General features: G+C 38.0%; 1 protein-coding gene across 3 annotated transcripts in view; it reads right to left on the bottom strand.

Annotated features, from left to right (window-relative positions):
• The window catches only part of NBEA (neurobeachin), a 341,694-nt gene that overhangs the window by 161,033 nt on the left and 153,363 nt on the right, over positions 1–27,298 (bottom strand). For all 3 annotated transcript variants that reach the window (XM_081909292.1, XM_081909293.1, XM_081909291.1), the window contains one exon: positions 12,198–12,322. In XM_081909292.1, coding sequence (XP_081765418.1) covers positions 12,198–12,322 — 125 coding nt within the window. The remainder of the gene's footprint in view (positions 1–12,197; positions 12,323–27,298) is intronic.

The raw sequence follows: 27,298 nt of genomic DNA on the forward strand, positions 1-27,298 counted from the left end.
AGAATTTTAATAGTTTGGGGCATTTTTGGACTATACTATGTATAGAGATACGTTCAAACCTGACCACAGTCCTATCAAGGCAAATTTGAACAACTCTAATGTAAATGGCTCAGTCTGCTCGGTGGGAGATACCATCTAGTAAATAACATATAGGTGCCTCCTTTGTGTTTAGCAAGGGAAATGTGAGCACTACTCTTTTCTTTTTAAAGGGTGTATGAAATTGCAGTTAAGAGTTTAAAAGTTTAATACTTCTCACTGAAACACAAATTCTACTCAAGGAATCACCTGAAACCAGTATATATTATGAGCAGATAGACCAAGGTACAGACCTGCATTAATCCAGATTCCATCAAATCAAAGGGAATGGGGCCTCTGATTCAGTGGAATAAGGAGTGCACTCATTATAAAGAATATTTTCTCTCTTTAAAGTACAATGAAACAGCAAGAAGCATGAAATATAATGACAGAGAGCCTTTTGAAAACGGTATTTGGCATGTCAACATTTATTTTGATAACATCCATATTTTCCTCTCAAATTTCATTTAAACTTGTAAATTCTCATTTGGATTCTTCAGGTCACAGCTGGTACTAGGTATGCAAGCTAAGCTTCAAAGATAACCTGCTGTGTCCATGCTTACAAGAAGTCAGTTCAAGGCTACTTGAATAAATGTAGACTCATAACGTGGCTGATTTCAGACATGGGTAGACTTTCTGAGAGGCAGAAGCAAAAAAAATACAAATACAAAATTCAAACCAAGCACATAACTCAGTTCAAACAAACCACTCAACATCATCACTCATTAACATCCATTCAACTTTTAAGGTCACTAATTTCATTTTAAAAAGAGAGTGGAAATAAAAGTAAAGTTTGCTTAGAGGCCATGATACAAGCCAAGGGAGAGTCCTGCATCTTTCAGAGTTCATTCCACAGCTTACTTCAGTGAATTATAGATAAGGCAATTTATGCAGAGAGTTCTCTTTCATCTTTGAAGAGGGCTGGCAGAATGGAAAGTTAACTCATTTTAGTGTTACCTAAATGTACTGACAGGAAATTCTAATGTTTCCAAACATCTGGAAATCAGCTTCATGGGATGGTGATTTCTTTTCTTAAAGAATGCCTTTTCATATACCGTCTTTTACAGCTTTATGTGGCTCCTAAAAGAGTGTTTTGACATAACTAAAGTCTGTCTGCTTCACAATAAAATGCTGCATTTAATTTAAAAAATCTTTTACAGAATAAAGATGTTTTTGTGAAGTTCTACTCTCTTGGACACTTATACGACGTTTCTTATTTCTTATTAAAGCATCTTAGCCTGTGTTGCTTTTTAGCATAACGTCCCTGTTTCAGTTTATAGTCAAGGGTACTAATGAATTAACTCTTAAGAGATAACACATTTCATTACCTCAGGTATTTGCGGCTCTGTGGCGCAATGGGTAGCGCATTGGACTTCATTACCTTAGGTATGAAATGAGAGCAAGAAAACGTACACATTTGGCATGTCTCCCTTCTTTAATATTGTAAAAGTAAAACTGTGTCAGGCAGTAAACAATTTAAAAGATGCAATCATGAGAATGCAAAGTTCCGGCAGGCACCAACTTGCAGATCTAGCAGCAGGGCTCAGGGCAACGTTTTGGAAGAATCAGGGCAGGTCACACACCAAGAAACTGCTGGACTGGTTATTGCTGTATAGCACCTCCCTAATAATGGCCAGAAGGTGTACTGCAGTGTGTAAGCCCAGTTGAGAATCCTGGTTTGGTTTGGCTTCCAGTCTGAGCAACGAAGAAGAAGAAGAAGAAGGAGAAGGAGAAGGAGAAGGAGAAGGAGAAGGAGAAGGAGAAGAAGAAGAAGAAGAAGAAGAAGAAGAAGAAGAAGAAGAAGAAGAAGAGGAAGAAGAAGAAGAAGAGGAGGAGGAGGAGGAGGAGGAGGAGGAGGAGGAGGAGGAGGAGGAGGAGTTTGGATTTGATATCCCGCTTTATCACTACCCTAAAGAGTCTCAAAGCGGCTAACAATCTCCTTTTCCCTTCCTCCCCCACAACAAACACTCTGTGAGGTGAGTGAGGCTGAGAGACTTCAGAGAAGTGTGACTGGCCCAAGGTCACCCAGCAATTGCATGTGGAGGAGCAGGGAAGCAAACCCGGTTCACCAGATTATGAGTCCACCACTCTTAACCACTATACCACACTGGCTCTCAGCTAGTGTAGTAGCTGTACAGACTCCCCAAAACTAATGTTTTGTTGCTTGAATATCAGCTTTGCCTCACCTCACCAGAGGCCTACTTGAATCTTCCCTACCATTTTGTCTTGCTGAAAGTCTTACCTGAATGTTTACTGAACTACTGGAACAGGTTCATAGTCTCCTAGATCAATCACTAGCACTAGAGACTTCAGTGGCTAGGAGTGCCTTTTACCACCTTTGGCTGGTAGGACAGCCACAGCCATTTTTGGGCTAGGATAGCCTGACGAATGCCATCCATTTGCTGGTAACCTCCAAATTAGATTACCATAATGTGCTCTGAGTGAGACTGCCCTTGCAGTTGGTGCAAAACGTAGTGGTTTGACTATTCACTGCAGTGGGATATTGCTACCATTATCAGTTGCTAACTGCATTGGATTTGAAATTCAAATTATATATATAAAATTAATTGTTTTTATACAGGGTTTTTTTAATTGTTTGCATATATGTAACTGTTTTAAATATACTTTTAATTTATTGTGAAATTATGTCAAGATAGGAAGCAATAACAAAAGATAGGAAGCAATAACAAAAGAAAGTATAATAGTAGTAGTTATAATTCATACAGGAATTATGCCCATAAGCATAAGATCCCTCAACAGAATCTCATCTCTTAATGAATTGTTAAGAGTTCCATAATTTTCCAGAGTTGAAAAAGAATTCTAAAAAATCCCAAAAACTAGGGAGAAAAGGATTAAGAGGAGAAATAGCAGGTGACCTATATTTGAAATAAATAAATTTCTAAGCTCTGTATAAAAAATAAACTACAGAGATGATATAGGTACAATCTAAAGTTAAAAACAGATAGATTTAGAGCACAACCAACAATTCTAATAGGAAATATTTGATTCTACTAATTGTGAGGAGAATTCATTTTTTGCCCTGCTTTCCAATAAACATGCCAAACACTGGTGGTTATTTTCATTTTGAGAGGTGTTGTACTTAAGAAAATTCAGTACTGTAATGCTGGAACAGAGCAATGACATCTGACCTTGTAAGCAGCATTTGTCAATGAAAATCTCATAAGGGATATGTCCACATAATTTAACCCATATTGTACATACCTTTCATTAGTTAACATAATGTCTTAAGTTGCAGACATTCATTATATAGCAAAGGCTAGCAAATAAGGAGGTGATTACTTGTGATTTAATGATCTTATATTACAAAATATTGAAAATGAGAAAATAATGACAAGTAGCAAAAACTACATTAATAATAATTATGCTTGAATACAGTTTACAAAGAATAGTCATAACTGAGTTATTTTCCCAAATATAACAAATAGCTACTGCTCAGTAGCAAAGGACATCAAGGACACTTGCAAGAAAGAATTGGATCAATATTAACGTGATTTTCATTTCATGCTTCCCCAACTCCAGTAAGCTGACAATACACTCTGATTATGTGAACTGCCTGTGAGTAACATAGAAAAGGTTATTAGAGCAAGAGGTGGAAATGGAATGCACTTTTTATATTGACAGATTTGCTAATAGAGTGTACTGACTTTCAAAAGCCAAGCAATGCGTTTTTCACAATTTGCTTTTCCAAATACACCCTACCTACCTTCTAATAGTAGTTCAAAAATATATTTTTAAAAGAAGACATATTTTATATTTATATAAAAGATAGCTTTTATTGATAGGAAAGTTATTTATAAAATAGACCAAGAGAAAAAATGCAATTAAAAAAGCTAAAATGTGTTCTTGAATTTGCAATATGACATGAACACTTGTAATGTGATTGTATACTATGGAAGTGCAAGATAATGTAAGAATACTCTTAAGAGAAGGTAGATAATTATTTTGAAATAGAATATAATAAAACTTGCCTTAGAGGTTACACATAAATGATAAGTATAGAATCTTCTAGTAGGGTTAAATTTAACAAGCAAAAGTTAAACAAAACTAACTAACTAAGGTTCCAAACCTGATAATTAAAATGCCCCCCATCAATGCTTCTTGCCACTTGAGAATTAAATACAACTTGGGTTTCCTTCATTGAAAAAAAAATGAAATTATAGAATGAATCTGAAAGGTTGCTGCTAAGTCCAGGGAAGTAAAGGAATTCATTCACAGGACTGGAGATGAAACCTCTGAAAAGCTCCACATGTAAATTTTGATTCTGTATTTAAATTGGCAGTCACAAGAGTATAAATGAGTATAAATCATTTTATCTTTAGAGGGGAAATTCTAAGAGTAGACAAAATATTCTATACCTCACGAGGTCATTCACCACACATAACAAAGCAAAAGTCTCCAAAGCAATTAAAAAAAAAATCCTCACAAAATGGTGGCAGAATGGGACACTGTGGTGCACATAGCTATCTTGTCAAAAGAAAAACCCAACAGGTACCTATCACACCTGAACAGCAGCAGTCCTCATAAAAATCATAGCAGTCAATTAATGAACATTTGGGGGCATTTCCCCACATTCACAGGACTGTGCTTGGAAAGTGCAATATTCTCACAAGAGAACAGCAACCTCAAAACAAGACACACTGTGCATGGGAAATTATTAACAAATCTGTACTGTACTAAAAAAGATGAACATGCATCAATGCAATGAAATAAATTTTGGATAGCAAAAATGCAGGGTGAAAATGGAAAAGTTGATTGATAAATGAACCAAAAGCAGCAAAAAAAGAAAGAAAGAAAGAAAAGGAAGAAAATCTGGGGAAGACAATGCTCTTTAAGTAAAACGGAATGGTTTACATGCCTGTCTTACATTGCTTCCTCTGAGATCATCACATTTAGACTGAAGAACAGAGAAGAGTTATTTGATGACATCTGGAAGCCCTTTACCACTGAATACACATTTTAAAAGAGCTCGTCACTGTAATATCTAGATTAGTATCTACATAATCTCTGTGCATGAAGTGGATGCCACTCCATAAAAGTTCCAGAAATATATTCTCATCTTGTACTTATATAGAAGTAAAAGCTCAGCATAAAAATGAACAAAGAATGTTATGCTACGTGCTATGCTTTGTGCAGCGTTACATTTGAAAATATTATTTTCAAAAGACACCGAAAATGAAAGTAGCTTTCCCCCCTGGTAGGGGAAAAAAATGCATGATTCACTAGTAAGAAACTGTAGTACACATGCACAGATGGGAATGCTTAGCCATTTTAGAAGGAATGATTATCAAAGCAGTTATTTCCCCCCACTTTATCTTGTAGCATTCTTTTATGAACATTCCTAATTCAAATTGTAAGTCACAAGACTAAAAAGGCATGAGCAAATGATAAGTTGAAATCAAAGAGAGATTGCGACATTCTGTTTGCAATGGAAATCCATGTGTGCACAACCAATTTCTCTTCACAAATAGGAACACATGCATAGGATGCTGGGTGGTATAGATTTATGCTCCTTTAAACTAGGCACTAAATTCTATAGCTAAATGGCATAGATTCAGCTTGAAGCTGGTCATTGTTATCCCCCCACCCCAAACAGATCCATACAACAGATCAAGACAGTGCCATGCCCTATTCTTTGCTTCAAGCCTGCATATCAACCATTTCTATTTCCCAGTGACTATCTGCTCCCCTACATACGATTTTCCCCACCCTTCCAGATCTTTGGGGAAAGCCCTGGTCTGCCACCACCTTTGGAAATTATGAGGAGTAGAACTTTTGCTGCTGTGACATCATAGTATAAATGGCTTCAGTCATACATATATTAGGGGCCACCTTTATTTTCATCACCACTGTTGAGACAACTCAATAGTGCTTTCTTGATTATACACCATCCACATACCAAGTAAAGATATGTTATTGGAAGCTGATCCAGAGTTTATGAAACTCCTATGCCAAAGTACATACATGAGACCTTCATATATCCACAATTTACAACACAACCATCTGAGAGAATACACAGAATCACGAGCACTTATATCCACGTGGCAAGTAGAAATTAGTGAGCTTTCAGAAGGTCTTCTTGTATGAACATGGAATTTTGCTGCCCCAAATGATACATGCTCAAGTAATTGTATTGAGCCAATCTGAGGGCCATTGTCAGGAACCTCCTTACTTACCCAAGGGGTATTTGTATTTAGTTCCTAAGGGGATTGGTGTGTGTGTGTGTGTGTGTTGTGGAGCAAATCTAGGGCTGGAGACCAAAAGCCAGATGTCTGTGGATAGCCCCACTGAGGATCAAGGGAGTCAGGTCTCTCTCCCTGCAGTATTTCTCCTCTCACACACAATCCCAGTGCTGCTTCACACTGAATTAATTGCATTGGAACAGAAGAAATTAACACGGCGGGTTCCTTTGCTAAGTGCTAGTATCTGGAAGGCTCCGAAAAGGAAGCTTACAGATTGGAAGGCTCAAATCCAGTTTGGACTCAGGTCCAAGTCAAGCTCAGCTGAACTCTCACATAATCCCTATTGGCAAGGAAATTATACAAGCAGCTCTCTGCACAGTTCACGGTCATTTTGACCTTGCTAGATTGCATAAACTGCTTAGAACAATGTTTCCCAACCTTGGGTCTCCAGCTGTTTTTGGACTACAACTCCCATCATCCCTAGCTAGCAAGACCAATGGTCAGGGATGATAGGAATTGTAGTCTGAAAACAGCTGGAGACTGAAGGTTGGGAAACACTGGCTTAGAACACTAACAGTTGTACTGTTAACAAACCACTGTACTCTGGGGACTGTGTCGTAATTTGAAACATTCTCACTCTCTCTCTCTCTCTCTCTCTCTCTCTCTCTCTCTCACACACACACACACACACACACACACACAATGAAAGGAAACAAAAGAAAACGAAATTTGATTTGGAAAAATTTAAAATATAATTTTATCTTTGCATATAACTCTAAGAATTGTCATAAGAACTGCCATTGACTGCTTCAGGTAGGCAGACAGCCCAGGGAATGGGTGTCCCAGGAAAGCAGCACAGGTGGTGGGTGTCCTAGGCAAGCCACAAAGGAGCAGTCAGAAATCTGGGCAAGTTCCCCAGCAACCACACTGCCGCCGCGTGCCTCACAACACGGCCATTTTGGATGCAGCAGCATTGGAGACCAAGGAGGAGGAAAACAGAAGCAGAGCAGGATGGTTGCTGGGGAGCTGCCCTGTCCAGTGGTGTGTCAGAGGCATGGTTTGGCTGAGCTTTAAGGGGAGAGAGTGTGATCTGGCCTGGTGAGTGGGCAGGTCTTTGGGGCTGGCAGGTGGGTAGAGAGGAAGGAACTGGAAGCAGGTGGGTTGGAAAGGGGAAGGTCTAAGCTGCCCAATGCTAATCCTTTCAACCTCTGGCTTCCTTCTGTGGCTGTGCCTACATCAGTGGGAACGGGCTACATGAGACCCTCCTCAAACTGAATATCAAGTTTTCTTCCAACAAAAGATTAATTGGATGCATTTTACAAAGAATCAAAGATTCTTATTTTTTTAATGGAATATATAGAATATATAGAAACTCAAGTCATCTAAGTAATCTTCACCACATTTTTGTGTGTTTTCGCTCACTAGTTAACAGCTGACATTCTCCCCCCTGAACAGGTGCAAAAAGTCACAGACAATTTTTGCCGTTCTCAATACTTCCCTGTTCTTTGGTGACTGTGACTATCATATTGTTACTGTATCCAAGCATTCACTATCAATACCGATTTAAGTCGAGATTAGTTAGAGAGTGCTCTTTTATTCATCAAGGTCATATCTTGATGGCTGTGCAAGCTTAGATAAATCGGGTATTAAGCAGGCACATCTCCAAGGAACCTAGAAATTCTCTCATCTGCAGACCTCAGCATATCTTGTTATTTATTGCCAGAGAAATGACTGATTAATTTTGTCATCTTTGCTCTGTGTTTTTTGCTCGGCTGAAGCTGCCTGCCCTCGTCTGCAATGCCTGATCAGACCTATTTAAGCTGATGCCTTTGATCGTAGACACAGAGGAGCTTGCTGACTTAGGCTTTGACTAAACATTCCTTTGCTGCAATATTTATGCACAACCCCCCTAAATGATAACTGACAGTCAATGTAGATAACGAAAAACTACTAAGATGTTTCCCACTATTATATGGATACTCAAAGCAGCATTCATGGTACTACATTTAGAGGCAAGATTTAACAAACAACAACCCCCACAAAAATGCGTTATGCGACTCATTACTCTCTCTGTCATTTTCCACTAAGAAGATATCCGAGGCGAGTAAAGTACCTCCCTTTAAAACAAAAACAAAAAAACATTTTATTTGTCTAATGTGATTTTCATTCTTAAAACTAAGAGTAATTTTGCTACTATACCAGACAGCTATAAAAATTATCAAAATAACACTGATGAAAAATCCCTAATGAAAGTTAAGCCCCATGGAAAAAAAAATCTGTGCTTCTAGCGCTTTATTAATCACATTCCAGCACCAGAGGCTGAAAATACATCAAACTGCACCAAATCCTTTTCACATGACAACCTCATAAATTATTCAACTCATTAGTATCACCAAGAGGCATAAAAATAACATCAGTGTTAAGGATGTTTTCTTATAGTGTAAGGTCAACTAAAAGTTTTAATATTAAAATCCATAAGCACAAGCCTCAAAAAGTCCATCAAGGTAAAATCTATGGGATTTAATCTCACAGCAAGCTGTTTTAAATTCCTCTAGAAGGCTGTTGTTAATTTTGAAACTGAAAGCTTCAGAAACATTTATGTTAGTACCGCGTAAGTGGCGACTTCCTTCTGTTGTGATCTGAAATATAACCAATAGTGACACAGCCAACATTTCTCCACATATGTGTCAGTTTTATTCCTTCTTTATCTGAATACAATATTGGGAAAACAATATGAGGTTCTCTTAATTTTACTCGACAAGGGCCTATTTTTTTGGGGGGGGGGGTAGTTTGCTATACCTCTTAATCCCATTTCCTTGTATACTCGTTTGCTGGGTGCTTGGCCCTAAACACGCTTGGCTGAAAATCTTGCTGCCCCTGCTTCACACGCACCCCTCAGTTTTAGACTGCTTGCTTCTAGGTACAGGATTCAATCTGACACTACAGCTATGTCAATGTATATCTTATACAGCTCCACAGTTGTGATCAATAGTCTACACCCTGTACAGATCAGGACCTAATTTTAGCCCAAATACATTACTGCTTCTTTTCATTCCTCCCTGCTTCTTTCACCCTCTTATTTGGTTTTGTCTCATTATGCCCACTATCTTTCCACTTTACTGTCTTTACTCTTCTCTATAAAACACAAATAAAATAAAATGCCCAGTGTGACACAAGCCAGCTTTGAGGTAGGGCTATATAGCTCAGTGGCAGAACAAAAAGCTGTACACACAGATGTTGCATTTAAAGCACTACAGTACGGGTGGTACCTCTGGTTATGAACTTAATTCGTTCTGGAGGTCCGTTCTTAACCTGAAACTGTTCTTAACCTGAGGTACCACTTTAGCTAATGGGGCCTCCTGCTACCGCCATGCCGCTGTCACACGATTTCTGTTCTCATCCTGAGGTAAATTCTTAACCCGAGGTACTACTTCTGGGTTAGCGGAGTCTGTAACCTGAAGCGTATGTAACCTGAAGCATATGTAAACCTAGGTACCACTGTATGAGCAGAGGGTCCCATTGCACTGAAGAATAGACAATGCCGTTGATCCCATGATACACCTCAGGTCTCCAACCGCATGTATAACCTCAGACTTATAAATTCACTCTATCCAGAAGATTCAGTGGACACAGGAAAATGAAAATCTGCTCCCAGCAAAACTTTTTAGGGAGGGCAGGTGTTGCAAATGGCCTACTGTTTGCTTCATTCCAGCCTTGGCCCGCAACAAGGTAGATGAATAGGATAGCTCCTGTTTGGGGGTCCACTACATTCAGAACTGTAGGAGCATCTTTGGGAGCCATTAAATGGAACTAGAGGGGAAAGTGCTCTCTTCAACACTTTCTGGAACCCGAGGCATTTGTAACCCGAGGTGTTTGTAACCTGAGGTACCACTGTATTTGACAGTCACTGAGAATCCTTGGAATGGTAGTTTGTCAAACTGTAGCTCTGTGAGGTCAGCACCCTTTAACAAGGAACAGTGCCCAGGATTCTCTGTGACGATTTAAGCAGAATAGTGCTATGTTATGAATGTAACTTCCAATTGCAATCCCTGATACCTCAAGGTAGTACTGGAAGGACTGTCAGAAACCTCTGGAGAGTCACTGCAAGTCTGTGAAGACTGGTGCCCTCCAGATGTTGAGGACTACAGCTCCCATCAGCTCCCATCAGCATGGACAATGGTTAGGGATAATGGGAGCTATACTTTGCATCTTCTGAAGGGTGGTAACATTGTGGTAACAATGTGGTAACACTGGCTGTCTCTGGTGTAGCCAATAATGACTCAGATGACCCCTGGTCTAAAGAAGTAGAAGGAAGCTTCCTATATTCCAATAAATAACTATATAATACTTAAGAGCTGGGCTTTTTGTTTTCCAGCTGGAGCTCAGTTCCGGCACCTTTCAGATAGAAGCCATTGTCATTCTAAGAGAACAAGAGAGAAGTTCATGGTGAGCTCTGACACCTATTTTTCTAGAAAAATAGCACTGCTTAAGAGTGTAGTATACAAAGTCCTCAAGATAGCATTATTTTACTAATTCAAACCAGGATTAAAAATAGTGATTCACAGGTTCTGTGTATACTTCATGAACGTGAACGAACACACACACACACACACACACACACACACACACTTGTATCAACGGGCTCTGAAATATCTACACAGAACAAATAATAGCATGGAGTGTGAAATATAATTTTGAAGTGGAATACAGCAGCTTCAGCAAAACCTTTAGAATCTTAGTACATCTTAAAAACAAAATAAACTCCCGAAGCAAATTTCTAATGTTTGTGATTATAGAGAAGCGCAACCTAATGGATTGGGAGATATTTCTGTGGTCATGAGGCACATGTATAAAATGTTTCCTAAGGTCCTACTTCATATCACTGTTTGGTTGCTCACCTTGTGAGTTTTAAATATTTGTATATTATGGGGGCAAGCCCCTGGAAATTTTAATCAGAACTAATTACAGTGTGGAATCGCAAAACGTTTCTGAAAATGAGCACTTTGCAAACTTGGAAATATTAAACCATAGCAAAGATTGATTAGAGTTCATGAAGAACATTCATTTATTTATTTGAGGTAGATAACTGATCCCCACAGACCAAATTTGGCCTATAGATAGCACCTTCTTGGCTGACATAGCAACTAACTGGCTGGCTTACCTCTCTCTGCTACATTGTTCTTTCTAGACAATGGTCTTATTATTATTCAATTCATTTCTATACTGCTTTATATTTTTCGGAAAAATTCTCAAAGCGGTTTAGAGCACACTGAAGCATCAAATAAAACAAGCCAGAATAAAAGGATCAAACTGAGAAACAAAGACACACAACTTACAAAATTATTATTTTTTGCATCATCTTGCATCTTCATATCTGCTGCCCACTACTAGCCTGTGACACTGCTGTAGCTCCGAGCAACTCCTTCACCAATGAGACATGCTAATAAATATGCTGCATTGGAACATACTGTTGACAATCCCCCCCCCCTTTCCCACTCTACAATGTGATGTTGTTCCACTTTCTCATATATTTTCCCTTACTACTCCTGTCCAACAGGACACTCCTCTTTATAGTAACCTCAGATTGCTGTATCCAGTAAAGTGCTAGCAACCTTAACCATAACTGAGTAAAATCACTGCACCCAGAACCTCTCCTTTACCTGAACACAATAGGGGTCATGTTTACAGCCATGTTCCTATTTGAATAACATGTCAGCTCCATCAGAGGGATAAGAAGGGCCTTGGAAAGTAGGAGCTCTAAACACTGAGTACCCGACAAAGCTTGTAGCTATGTGCATCTTTCATGCAAGGCCAAAAAGGTACTAAAAGGAAAAAGGGAGTAAAGTGGATGGTTCTCAGAAACATCTTACAAATAAAAATAAAGCTTTTTAAGAGAGTGGGTATGTTACAATGAGTACTGACCATATTCCACAGCAGCTTTGAGCAATGCATCAGAATGGGTGGAGCCAAAGGCGTTGCGAACAAACCGCCTCCGTCGACGCAGATCATCTTCCCAATAATCTAAGCGCCAGAAATCATGCAGTTGGCTAAGAAAATAATAACAACAATAATAAAAGATTAGTGTCTACTACACTGGGATACAGAGAAGGAGCAGCAGCTCAATAAAACATTTCCTTACTTTTTCAGGCAATACAAGGAAAATGTTACAACATATATTATTAAAGTGCAGTATTTGAGTACTTCGTTACTTTCATTGAAGCATTTAAGGATTCAACTTTCTCAAACCGCTCTGCTTACTGCAAAAAAACATTAATCAGAGCAAGCCCATTAACAAATGCAGCATCAAATTACAAGTATTAATGACACAGCTTGCTTTCTTCTACAGTGTTTCTTTAAAAAAAAGATTGTAAATCATAGATTGGACCTAAGAGCAAATATTTTGCAATTTAATGATTATGGTCTCTTAGCAGACTAAACTTAAAAGTATAAAATATTGCCCACTTGAATTTTTGTGGAACTATGATTAAAATAATGTGCTGAAATATTCATTGAAATAATTCCCCATTGCCCCCAGCAACCTGAGAAAATTGCAATTTTATTCATTATTAATAACTCTGAATTAGAGCTGCAAAAAATTCCACCATGTGGTAATTGTCTAGGTAAATTATTATTCCAACACCAACAGAGTCCTTGGATGATTTTATAGCTCCCAGCTAAAACAAGTCATTAACAACCATAGCCATCATCATTTTACACTGCCTGTTTTGCATTCAGAACCAATATTAAAGTTTCACAGAATGATTCAGAAACCATTGTTAACCCATATCCTACCAAACGTGCAAATACATGCATTCATTTGTATTAAATTTAGTTACTAAATAAGGAAACAGTCAAGAATCTCAAAATTTGCAATATGGCACTGACAAAATGCTAACTGTTATTATTTTATCTACAGGGTCCATGTCAATATGATGGGTGATCAGAACAAGACAGTGCTTAAACCTCTGTCTTATTACATCAGCAAACCAGGGGGGTGGAAACAAAACTAGTATTGTACATTATATATTTACTGATATAGTAGGGTATGAATGGCACTAGAATGCACCTTTATCTTGGCTGTTTTATGCCTTCACAAATGCAAGTCTTTACACAAAATAAATACAATGTAAAAGAGAGGGGCAGGAAGACTGGAGAGCCACCATGATGGTTCATGCAGAATAAGTTTCAGTAGTTATCCATCTTTAAATCACACCTGCTTCTCTCAGAATTAGACTTTATAATGACCAAAAAAAATGTTGGGAAAGTGGGAATGTGGGGTGGGGAGGCAGTTGCAAGGGATCGTTAGCATGAGAGTGGATGGGTGCTTAACCCCTCCTGTGCCCATAGATTTGAGAGAGAGTGAGACAGACAGACAGACAGACAGACAGATACCCTACAAGTAGGTTATACACTCAGTGGGCATAGAAGCCAGCCTCACATTCTCACACACCTTGCTCTCCCCACATATATAAACTTGAAAGTGAACTGGCACCCATGAACGCCACTGTGGGCTATGGGTAGGTTGGGATCACCTGATCTATCAACATCTATTTTTCCTACTGGACAGATTGCACAGGCAACTAGAAGTGGGGACATAAGTCCATATTAAATGTGATATGTACAATGGAAGACAGCAAATTATTCCTATGGCTATTCCTGTGGGCCCCCTATACAGGCAGCAAAAGTCTTACATGTGTCCAACTGACGTGCAACCATGCACAAGCACATTGCGGTGACCTTGAAGTGGCCAGAAAAGGGGACACAACAGGGGAGGGGGAGTAACAGGGTAGAGTGGGCTTATGTGCGCTCTGTTGTTGTGGGTGGTGACCTGGAACACAACCCCCATGCAAATTGGGGGTTGCCTGTATAGACAAGATCCAGATCCAGCTTAACAGCTTTGTTATTAACACAGAGGATACCGGAGACACAACTCTTACTAAATTTTTAACTTTATACATATGCAATAAATTCCAAAACCTTTCCATCCTTCCTCTGCAGGGCTGTGTTCACCTTCTTTCGTGCACTGGTATGCACACTTTGGGAACTGCATTTTTTAAAAGTGATAACCAATATAATTTGATCCCCAGTAGGGATGAAAATATTACTGCCATTGGCCGGTGCAAGTAAAGAGTTAACCATTGAAAGCTACAGTATCTATTTGCAAGAAGGTCACTTCAATATAAGGGACGCGGATGGCGCTGTGGGTAAAACCTCAGTGCCTAGGACTTGCCGATCGCATGGTCGGCGGTTCGAATCCCCGTGGCGGGGTGCGCTCCCGTCGTTCGGTCCCAGCGCCTGCCAACCTAGCAGTTCGAAAGCACCCCTAAGTGCAAGTAGATAAATAGGTACCGCTTTATAGTGGGAAGGTAAACGGCGTTCCGTGTGCTGCGCTGGCTCACCAGATGCAGCTTCGTCACGCTGGCCACGTGACCCGGAAGTGTCTGCGGACAGCGCTGGCTCCCGGCCTATAGAGTGAGATGAGTGCACAACCCTAGAGTCTGGCAACCCTAGAGTCTGCCATACGGGCAGGGGTACCTTTACCTTTACCTTTACCCTTCAATATGAAAGACACTAAGAAACTGTTAATGAAATGCAAAGAGCAAGTCAAAATCTTTTCACAATTCTGTATGTTTTTTTTAAACCTGAAACAAAGATCTAACAAGCCTAATAGTTTCCTTTTAAAGAGAACCAAATTAGTAATTTGAAACATGCCTTGGTCCTTCATTGCTTATTACATTAGTGTATATAGTTACCTGTAAGCAATCAGATCAAGAAACCTGTTGTTGGCAGAAACTTTACTGGTGTTGACATGCAAGTGGGAAAATGGGAAGTCCCACTAAGAAAACGCCTATTCCGATCATTTGCCTTGAGAAAATGAATTATGGCATCTCATTTTTTAGAAACTTACATTGGAAAAAGCTAAATCTGTTGCCGATAAAAACGTATTTAGATAGATATATAGAACTGGTATCTCACAAAGGAACTATACCCGAAAGCAAGTAAGACATTTAACTGGACAACTGGTTCAACTAAGTCAGTCTGAAAACAGGCAAAACACAGATGTTTTCAAGGAAGGTGCAAGAAACTTTGTAGTTGACATTTATGGAATAAATGTCACGCCAGAGATAGGCTGCACTTAACCTCCATCAGTTAGCAGTTGTCTTATGCACTGAAGCATGAGGGTTTAATATTTTTTCATTAAAAATATCCAGTCTTATCAAGGCAAATCTCATTGATACAAAACTTTAACTCTTACCATTCTCTTTATTTCAATGATATGCTGAGATAGACTCAACGGGTTAATTACCGGTACGTATATTGAAAATCTTTAAATTTGATGCCTTCCTTTTATATTTATTTTCTTCATTCACAACAATCATTACATATGAGGACAGTTATTTTATATGCGACAGTAGCTGGATAATCTCAGGGTGCAGATTCTATGGGTCTGTAATAATGTTTTGCCCCCACTTAGAAATTTCAGCTTGTGTAGAACATGACCCAAACAGTACTGGTGAAAGAATACCAGTGAAGTCCACTCTTCAAACACTTTGCCCAACACTGTTTGCTTTTTCTTTACTGTTGCACAGCAAGTAGAAAAGTCCATTTAGCGGCCTATATCACTATATAGCTGGGAGCATACTAATCCTATAGATATATTGTTTACATGGACATTTTCTATCATTTTTGTGCTTACAGTCGCCTGTTGCCCAAGTGTCTACATCCAAAATGGTTGAAATGTTATATCGTATTTTGTAATACTTGTCAGAAAAGATAACCAGCTACGTATTCTGTCACTTGATCAGATCCTTCTGAAGTCCTTTATATTAGTATGATACACGAATTGCAATCCTCTGCACAGGTATATTGAGCCCAATGGGAATGACATCCAGTTATACATGTATAGGATCACAGCATATAATCACTCCAAAGTGTGGTACTTATGTGTATCCAAGCACCATTGCTTATTTGCAAAAATCTATTGTTAGACCACATTTGGCTAGCTATTCACTGTAGTTGTTGGAGGAGAAGACCTTTATATTAGTTCTAATGTAGTTTACCTCTACAGTTTAAAGAACAGAATGAAAAACAGCTGTACTTTAAAACATATTTCTTCTCTGATGTTATTACAACTAAAATTAATATCCATATACCTTTGGTAAAAATCTGATATCATGATGGATGATTGATCAACCTTTACTTCAGTTAACACTTGTAAGTATGATCACATGGATTAAGGCACAGCACTTTCAAGAAACTATCAAAATCACACTGAAGTCAACAAAACACAGAGGTTAATTAGTTTCAGTAGAACTTGGATCAGGAAGCCATCAATTTTCTCCTATTCTGTTTGAACGTATTCCAGCTATTTCAATCACTTTTCACACAAATCCATATTCCATAACACATGTGTGCGCTTCTGTTATATTGTTCTGACTAAATAAAGGCACACTTTCAAGAAATAACTAAGGATTAGTCTCTCACACACATACAAAAGCATACGGGGTAAAATATACTCTAAGATGAACTGTTTGTTTAGGTTAGCTGGTTTAATTTTTTAAAAATACTGCTGCTTTATAACACACTGTGAGGAAAAGTGATGAGAAAAAGCCACAGACTAATGATACGGGGGAGGAGAGATGGGGGGTTATGGGAATTTAAGTTTTTTCTAAAACACAGAAGTTAATGAATTATAAAACATTAAAATATTCTGGTGAAATTAGCATTCATTAAGTTAAATACACACTCCTAGTGAGACAGAAAAGTATTTACTTTTCAACAACTAAAGTATTGGTAAAAATAGCAAATGCCTTTGTGAGGTAATCTTTTTTAACAATTTATCTTCAAAAGTAAAGTAACTACTGAAAGCTGTTAAAGTTACCTGGAGTGTAAACATTATGGAAATTTAAAGAGGCAGGACTGCTCAAACTGCCACTGTTCAAAAGATGAACACTGAACTTTGCCACCAAAAAGAGACCTGAACACAGATAAATCTTCTCTTAAATTATGGGTGGGACATATTGGAAAGAAGAATATTACTAACAGATGTACAGGGAATTCATGGTGTTAAAGATCTTTTGGTTGGTTGAGGACAGCCTTTTCTAAGTACTGGAGATGGATGTAGGTTTTGATGGCCTGTACCTATATACAATTCCACTGAAACTTTACACATTTTTCCATCTCCAGAAACATCACAAGAAGAATCCTCTTTAGAATTGTAATTCTACAGCCCTCACTATTAAATTTATCAGCTTCACATACTCCAGTGGAGATAGCAAAAGAGATGGCAGTGGAAGGAAACAAATGTTTTCTTTAAGAGTTTCAAAATGTTAAAACGCATTTGGGTTGTATCCAACTGTGCTCCTTCACTGATGGAGGGCACTTTGACCCAGTAAAGGATTCTGCCAACAGAAGGCAAGATGTGATCTTTGCCAATTCCCTGTGTCCTCTTCCCCATTTACTCCAGAAAGTGGAGGTACCCTTTGGAGCAGAGTAGAAAGTGGTGTGGGGAAAACTGAATGGGTGGATTAAATAATCTTCTGTCAGATATGTGACAACATTGGATGCAACTATTTGTCCATTATTTTTTCTAAATAGATGATACACTTAAAAGCTAATTATGCTGCAAATGGAACTTCTTTAAAATTACAAAGTCAAAATATGGGTGGGTAACTTTTGCACGTTACTGGACAACAGACTAAAGTTGTAAAGTGTAAAAAATATGACACCAAAATCGTAAGAAGTGTATTAGCAGCATGCATATATTGACCATATAGGCCAATTCAAAAAGCAAATACAATCTCTCTACATAAAATTAAGATTAGGGTATACAATTTGACTCATTATTACATACACCACTTAACTTTTCATGTATTGGTTTTCAACCTAGCAATTCAACTTGTTGATCAACTTCCTTAAACTCAGTGTGCTATTTAAGGTACATTGTACTTATATGAAAATATTTGCCACTAAGTATGCAACTTTTAATGCTCATTATTTATATGAAGGGTCAAATGGCTGCATTCTGAATCAAGAAACTTTGAACCTTTGATTTTTCTATCCATTTCCCTCTGTCATCGGTAGAGATAGAGAGAGCTCATTCTTTCGCATAGAGAGCAATGGAATTGATTAAGCTACTGCACACAGTACAAAATCCATTGCTGTGTTTTGCTGCACTGTCCTATAATAAAGAGATTCTCTATAATTTAGTTTGTACAAAACAACCCAATGTGACACAGCCAATTTATAATTGCCACCCAATAGATTTTTTAAAGGGAAGCTTTCACCTACATTGAGCTCAAGATCCATTGTATTTGTAAACCTCCACAACGTTATTTGGGGTTTTTTTAAAATTTAAGAATAGATATTTGTTCCACATTGAGCTTCACCACTTGCTAAGACAATTTGTCCAGATTTGATACAGGATATTTCTTACTAATGGCCAGGATGAACTGCTGGCTTCTAAGCCAACTGATTAAGATATCAAAAAGAAGTTTAACAAGAGAAAAATACAAGTAGAGTCTCACAATAAAATGTTGCAATTTATCCCTGGCCCCTAACTGAAGAGCACAGCCTTAAGCTAGAAGCTTGTAGTGCTGTTTGAGGTGCACAGAGGAGCCCTTCCTTCTTCTCTACCATTCAACTGCTATGCTATACAATGCAAATGTCTTAGGATTATACTGACCCTTTCAACCTTTAATGGTCCAACTGGCTTCATAGACTTAATTGCTAGATTCACACAGCCTGCCCAACTTCTTGTTCCTTTTTTGACCCTTTCCCCCAGACTAGAAATGAGAGCTGCTTATACTAAAATGAATAAATCCAGGATCTGAGGACTGAACTGTTATGGCAGCAACATTCCCCCCACCCCACCCTGCAAAAAGGTGGAAGGCAGCAAAAGGAAATTTTGAATTTATTTCAATTGATACGTTTGTGTGTACATGTGCGTGCACATACACACACACACACACTTCCAGATAAAAAGGCTCACTACTATGGGGAAACAATACATTGTTTTTTCTTAGCACTTTTCACTTGACTAAATTTAATGATGCAAATTAAGTGATTTTCTTTCTTACAATTCTTACAAGAGATCCTGACTTTTAGGATACAGGTCCTTCAGAGGTCCTTCAAAAGAAATACATTTCAAAACAACAGCAAAGAAACAATATCAACATATAAAAGTAATCAGGGCAGCTGATGGTAGAAGAGCCCTGCAGGGATTGTCTAGCCCAGGCATAGGCAAACTTGGCCCTGCAGATGTTTTGGGACTACAACTCCCATCATCCCTAACCACTGGTCCTGTTAGATGGGTTGATGGAGTTGTAGTCCCAAAACATCTGGAGGGCTGAGTTTGCCTATGCCTGGTCTATCCAGTGCAGACTCTGAAGTGCTGCTTGCTTCTCTTGGGATCCTTCCCACAGGACAGTGGATGGCCAATCAACTGCTGTTATGTGCTTGTGTCTGGTTACCCTTGAAGATGATATGGAAACGGCAGGCAGTGGACCTGAATGCTACAGCTTGCCGTCTTATTAGGTCCGGAAGGCAGGAACACAATCAACCTGTACTAAATGAGACAATTTCACTGGCTGGTTTGGGATTTCCAGGCCCATTTCAAGGTGCTGTTTTTGATACTCTGGGATGTAAGCATCTGGTAAAGCAACTCCTCCTGTATGAACACTTTCCTTTCCTGCCTCTTGTCAAATTCAAATTTACAGGTAGAGATTGTGACTTAATATTTGTATGGCTATTGTTCCATTCATTGCATTTTAAGTGTCTTTGATCATTTTAAGCTTATCACAAAGCATAGGAATTAGATTTTAAGCTATCAGAAAGCATAGGAGAAAAAGGGACGGTGTTTTAAATTAAAATAAATGTTAAAACACTCATATGTGGAAATACAAATAATAATAAATATGCTGCCAGAAATTACAGCTTATTGGTACTTTATACACTAGGTTGTTATTTGTGTCCATTTAAAACTACACTTAGTGTACTATCAGTATTTCAGTAGACACTTTGTATTACGCCAGTCACAATGGACTGGAAGTACGTTAATATGCTCTTTGAGTAATGGCTGTTTGTTAAGTAACACTAGCTATTTAAAAATATACCTGACAGTAGTTTTAGAACATTTTAGGACATCTGTGAAGGGTTTGAAGAAAGGTTAGTTTCACTGAATCTAAAACGCTTTTAAATGGGAATTTGTTTTTCAAAATACTTTTGTAAATTTCCCTTCAACACATCTGGGAATACTAAGTTAAATGTAGTTGTTTCTGCCTTGAAGATGTATTTGACCCACTTTGTTTGTTTTTGCCTTATAATTATGTTTACTTATTTAACTACAGTTCAAAGGTTTAATTCCTCAGAACTTAAAACCACTCTTTTTGACAAGTCTGCGGATCCAGTGGATACATAATTTTCAAACGGTTGTAACATGAAGATTTTTTGCTAAGCTGTAATCGTTAAAAGTGTTGCATTTTCTCTGTTGTGACCCTAGTTCACTGCTTGCTTGCTCCTTTGGCCACAGCTGGCCTCTTGCTGTTCACAGCTGAAAAGTGAAATCAATGCTTGGTCTAACAAAATGCAGATGAAAGCCATTCTGATCACATATAGTCATTTCCCGTAATCTTATCAGCCTTCAGTTACTTAAATGATCTCTGGAAATGATTGTTTGTTCATCTGAATACAATACCAGTTTTTGTGTTAAGGAAAACAATACTTTCATAAAGCGCAACAGTGGTATGTGCAGCTCACTTTGATTGAGTTTTCTAATATCTCTCTTCTTTTCAAAGGAATCTTTACATTCTAACTAAATTACAAAGGTTGCAATCTAAATTCCATAGATTTTATACCCAGTTAGATGCTAGTGTCATTATCCATTTAATTCTTCCTACTTTGTAGAAAGGTTGAAAAGGAAAAAAAAAAACTATTAATATGTCAATCCACATTTTCATTGATCTCAACCACTTATTTTTATCTGAGCAAGCTAAGTTGAAAAAGCTATGTTGTATCTATAGGTAGTGTTATATTGTAGCTTAATGCTCCAAAGGTCAGAGAACAACAAAGTGTTTGATGGAAAACAGTCTTTCTTCCTATTTTAAATGGTTCCTGCTTTGATTATAGGCATTTATTATAATTATGAAGAGATTAGTCTGTTATAGAATCCTAGTAATGGAACCATTTAAAAGGAATATAATAGCAGTTTATTGGATTTTGTAAAGGAAAAGAGAACAGATAAAGTGGTTCTCTTTACAAATTGATCAGCTGCTTCTAAATATGCGCTTCCTATTTTGTTTTCTTTCAACTAATTTTGTTTTGTTCTATAACTTAACAATTAAATTGAAATGAAGTTATATGGGTTTATGGTTTAAAATCAGCACAAGTTTATTGTAACTTCAAATACCTACAGCGCAATACCTTCTGAAGGAAAAAGCAATTTTGCCTTATATGGGCTTTAAAGGAAGGCAGGAACTAATAGATAAAATATTAATAGATAAAATAACAGTGAAAAGAAGAGGAGGCACACTTCAGAAATAAACTTTCATTTTATGCAGGCATTTCATTCACATGAGCAGAATCTTTATTTTCTACACTCTCCTTAGGTTGTTTCAATCCATATTGTATGCAATGCTTTGAGAACGTCCATAATGTTTGTTGCACCAAAAATAACAAATATTACTTGTGAAATGAGTCCACCCACAGAGAGGGACAATGTGGCCACACTGCTGGTCCCATCCCGATGCCTATCCACTTCCCATGTCTTAGGTGTAGACATCTGAGTAGCAGAACTAACAACACTGCACCACCAATTGAACAAATGCCACTGCCACCAGTCCTCACAAAACCTTTGTTAACTCTAGCAGAAATTAGTTTAGTTTAGTTGTTTTATGTAGGAGTGAAACTGATTTTTTTGGTGTGAGGCAGCACAGTTGAAATGTAACATAACCTCCTTGCTCCAAACCACAAAATTCCACATAGTTTAATGTGTACATGAAATTACATTTTAAAATTCAAGCTATGAACTTGATGGGCTCCTTACAACACTGTGTCAAACAGCCTAACATCAAGAATATGGAGAATTTGCCAATGGCAACCAACGGCCTACATAAAATGGTGATTTATGAAAATGACTAAATCTGCTAAATTTAGACAGACTATAAGCAGCAAGACATAGGGTCACAGTATAGTCTATAAATATCTTAGCAACAATATAAATGAACTGAATTATTCAGTCAGCTAATCACTGGGAAAGAACTATATAGCCTCAAGCTAAGTTAAAGTTAGACATTAGGAAGAATTAACTGTGGGGCCAATTGGCAGTAGAATAGATCCTGCCCCTGGTATGTAATCTGGACTTGTATGTGAGCAGAGTCATTGACCTAGAATTAGACACTAAAATTGGCTTTTGGAAACAAATCCAAGGCAATAATAAGCCTATTCTTCAGTATGCTTAATGAGACAGTAGTAGTTGTAACACAGTAAGTAGTCCTGTAAAATATAAGGCATGAAACCAGAGTCATTAGTTTTCAAAATGCAACATGTATTATAGCATTGTTTGCATCAAAATACTGTGGCTGTAAATTGACATTGTGGTTTACATTTTTATATTTATTTAGATTTTAGTCCCTCCTATCCTCATTGACTCTGGGACTACTGAATAAAATGACTGTTACAGTATTATTTCTGCACTGATGAAATCATGATACAATACTGCACATTCAAATTGTTCTCTGAATCCAATCACTGAAGTCAAAAGATGGCCTTAAGGGAAAGGTCCTTTTCTGGTCAAGATAAACTGACAAGAGCTAGGGGAGAAACACAGTTACAGACTCAAAATAAAGCAATTTGCTTCAAATAATAATAATATTTACTCCAAAACGTACTGGAGAAGACTTTGTTCCATTACGAAAATGATTAGTTCAGTAAATCATGGCCTGCAACGTAAGATTGTGGTAGCCCCTTGATAAGGGGAAAGGGGGTTAGGAGAAGAGTTTGAGTGGTTCATTTCACCACAAAGTAATTATACTGAGCCACAAAGTTACCATTTATCATGGCTGAAAGATGACACTCACTGTTAACCAAGGGAAACTGCAACTGAAATGCTTCCATCCAGATCAATACACACCACATTTTTCTCCAGCAAGAAGTAATTATCCAGCAGAAAACTTCGCAATCAATACCCTTTCCTAAGTTAACTTATGGTCTCGACTAGAGGCATAAAGGTATAGTACTGTCAAATGTCATCAAGGACTATACCATTACACTCAGAAGAAGTCCGTATTCCTTATAGTCAAAGGGTTTATAGCCTACTTTAGACCATATAACATACTGAGGTACATTCTAAGACGACGCTTGCCATCTGCTCTGTTATAAAAATGGGAAAGGAGAAAAAACACGCATGCAATCTTACAAACTAACACCTTATTTCACAGTTGTAATTGGCAGTTAGAACAGTTGTTAAAAATCTTAACACCAGAGCAAGAAATCAATCATTTAATGCAAAATATCAAGGCTCCCCCTTTAGGAAGCAAATGATTCCTGAAATCTTAAGATTGATCCCAATTGCTTGAAATAGAGTCAAAGACAGATCCATCTGAAATATCACAGATGATTTTTTTAAAATCTCAAAATATTTATTCTCCAAGCTCATGAGAAAACACAAAGGAGGAAATAATATTAGGTTTCAAGAACTCTGAAAAAATACAAACTATACCATCTAAATGTCTCCTCTTCTTTTTACAACTGGCTATGGAAGGTAAGCTTAGCCTTATAAACCTATCTAATATATAAGGGAAGGTTAAAGGGCATAAAAAAATCACTACTTCACTGAAAAAAATTTGACATCCAATTTTCAAGCTGATTTATCAGTAGAAAGCTAAAATTGATAGTTTGCCACTAGTAGGTAGCTGGCTGTCTAAGAAAGCTGTTACAAAGCCTTTAGTTTTGATTTAGCCACATAGATCAATACAAACCTATACTGTTTCAATTTTACAAATATTGATTTTCTGATATAACCTCAGTAAAAGAACATATATCATCAGCTTTACTGAAAATAATCTTGAAATTTATTTCATAAACTTTGTTTCATCAACAAAAGGTACTGAAAGGTCTAGTGAAATACAGTTTAGATGACAGTGAAAATAATCGCTGCCAAAAGAGTTCTTAACAGATAGATCTGGTTCACTTTAAATTTTGAATACAGATACTGATGTTTTCCTCAGGATTCATAAAGATCTAATAGACTTGTTTCATTATAAAATAAAGGCTTCTCAGCTTTAGCATAGTGCCAAAAGACTGAAGATGTAAACTAAATTCTTATTAACTACCATAAAAATGTAACATTTTGTCTATTCACATTTCCCTGTCAATATGAAGATGAAAAGTGCTCCCAACAAGTGAGAATCTCCAAAACACTGCAGTTGCAAGAGATCTATCATAAGGCAAAGGGCGATATTTCTCTCTATTCCCCCTAACCACATCCATATTGTTTCCCACCACTCCAACTTGGGAGATTTGTACACAGAAGATAGAATATGAACAATATAATGCACCACAACTGCAATGCCCATCACTGAAGTTTGCAACTTAGTACTGAAGTTAGCTATATTTTGGAAAGTTGTTTGTTTGCCTGTCCGCTATGCATTTGGAAATCTCTTAAGATACTGTAATCAAATTTGCATGGCCGTTCCTGAGATCAAGGAGCAGGTTTTTGTCTATGTTGTATACAACTGGATGCCATTCTGAATCAAGATGGCAGGCAGAACCTTTCAAAACTGCAGTGGTTTTACCCACTGAATTCAAAAATTCCCGAGCAACACCAGGTGCAAGGCAGCTAGTATTTAACAGATTATAGAATTCTAAATCATTCTGATTAGAAATACATTATAAGTGTTCTTCTACATAGTATCAATATATGGGCTATCCTTCAAAATGATATGGTTCACTCTCTGAAAAAGAAGTCATGCTCAGGACAAAAAGCAGACAGCAACTTCCCAACACAGACAGCGATTTCTTTCCAAAGAAGAAACACACAGCCAGGTCTTATGCACCCAGCAAAATAATATTCATCTCCCTTCTTCCACAACACTGCATCCTGGGGTTTCTGCCTTTTCAGCTCTTGTTATGCTTTCATAGCCATGCCTACCATATCCCACCAATTAGGAACCCCTGCTCACCACTGTCTTTCTTCAGAATCTCAGGGTCAATAAAATAAACTGGCAATTGCATTTTGTGTGCCTTTAAATAAAATAAAAGAAATAGCAGGTGCACAATCATAATCATGGCCGAGGCAGATAGGAAGGCAGTTGATCCCCGTGATTCCTATGCCTCAATCCCAATTATACCCCCAAATTCAGTTTTTTTTCCCTCTTGGAGGAATTAAAACTGGCTGCCTCTTTCTAGGAGTGTAAGAAGCGTGATCTTCACTGGGACCATTGTGCAGGTGGAGGGAGGATTAACTCCTATTCCTAGGTGTCACTGTCTCAGCTGTGATCAGATTCTGCACCATACCTGTTAGTGTCTTATAAAAAGCAAGAAATTAGTGTTAAATTAGTGTGCCATGCTCTGTGTTTGGCTGCCCGTGCACTTGGTTCAGAAGCCATGGCTAGCACAGAATGCTGCAGCTAGAATATTGAGTGGTACATCTAATGCTCTTTTCTGGGGGGGACGCAGGGGTACACATACCCCTAAACATTTTGTGAATCTTTGTACTTTTGTCGATTTACTGTGTTTATTTTTCCTGATTGGAACTATAAAAGGGTGATTTTCTTGAGTCAAAATGAGAGTACAGTGGTACCTCGAGTTAAGTACTTAATTCGTTCCGGAGATCTGTTCTTAACAAAACTGTTCTTAACCTGAAGCACTATTTCTGGGTTAGCGGAGTCTGTAATCTGAAGTGTATGTAACCTGAAGCGTATGTAACCTGAGGTAGCACTGTACCCCTAAACAATTTTTTTAAGAAAAAAATCACTGGATACATCTAGACACACACATATTACACTGGTGCTGAAGGATGTGCACTAGCTGTCTATTGGTTACCGAGCCAAGCTCACAGTTTCATTATTGACATATAATGTGCTGAACAATATGGGTACAGTATAACTAGCAGACCACCTCTACTACTATAGGCCAAATCAACCTTTAGAATAATAAGAGGAGACTGCAGCCAACAAATTGCCATTGGAAGCCTCTCAAAACTGGCCCTTTCTGTTATAGCACCAACTCTTGGGAGGTTCAGGCAACTTCATCTGTTGGGTGTGTAAAATATCTCTTAAAACTCAGTTATTTACCCAGGCTTCTCTAGATGTCAAAATGTGCTAACCTAATCAGCTGCTGACTTGCTGTTTTAAATGCATTTTTTTATATTTTAGTCTGGTTCCATGTGAACTATGGATGTCTGGGAAATGTTACCCTAAAGCAGCGGTTCTCAACCTGTGGGTCCCCAGATGTTGTTGCACTACAACTCCCATCATCCCTGAGCTCTGGCCTTGCTAGCTAGGGGTGATGGGAGTTGTAGTTCAACAACATCTGGGGACCCACAGGTTGAGAAAGGCTGCCCTAGAGCATCATCTATGGCTACGTAACTTCAACTCATGGCCAAATGGCATAAAATGTACAGAGACACAGCACATATAGAAATCAAATTTTCATGTACAAATCACATTTCCACAAATCAATAGATATAAAGGTATAAATAGCTATAAATAAGCTGTGATTTCTGCATCTGAGGGGGTTGGACTAGATATCCCTTGGGTTCACCTTCTAACTCTACAATTCTATGACAGAGTGGAAGAAAATAGTTTATTAGCCAGCAGGCTCTTCTTATGTTCTGATGTCAAAGAAAGAGCATGATGTTTCTTCTCCACTCCCTGACAGAAAAGATGCTCAACTCTAACTGACAGTTTCCCAAGGCTGCAGAAACAAGGAGAAAGGACACTTTGGTCCCATCCATCGGCCAAAGGAAGAAGAGCCACCAACTGTGACTGAAGCAAGAACATCAACAAGAAAAGGTCACTCTGGCC

Source organism: Podarcis melisellensis (assembly GCF_964234715.1).
Source record: "Podarcis melisellensis genome assembly, chromosome: 4".
Classification (NCBI taxonomy): Eukaryota; Metazoa; Chordata; class Lepidosauria; order Squamata; family Lacertidae; genus Podarcis; species Podarcis melisellensis.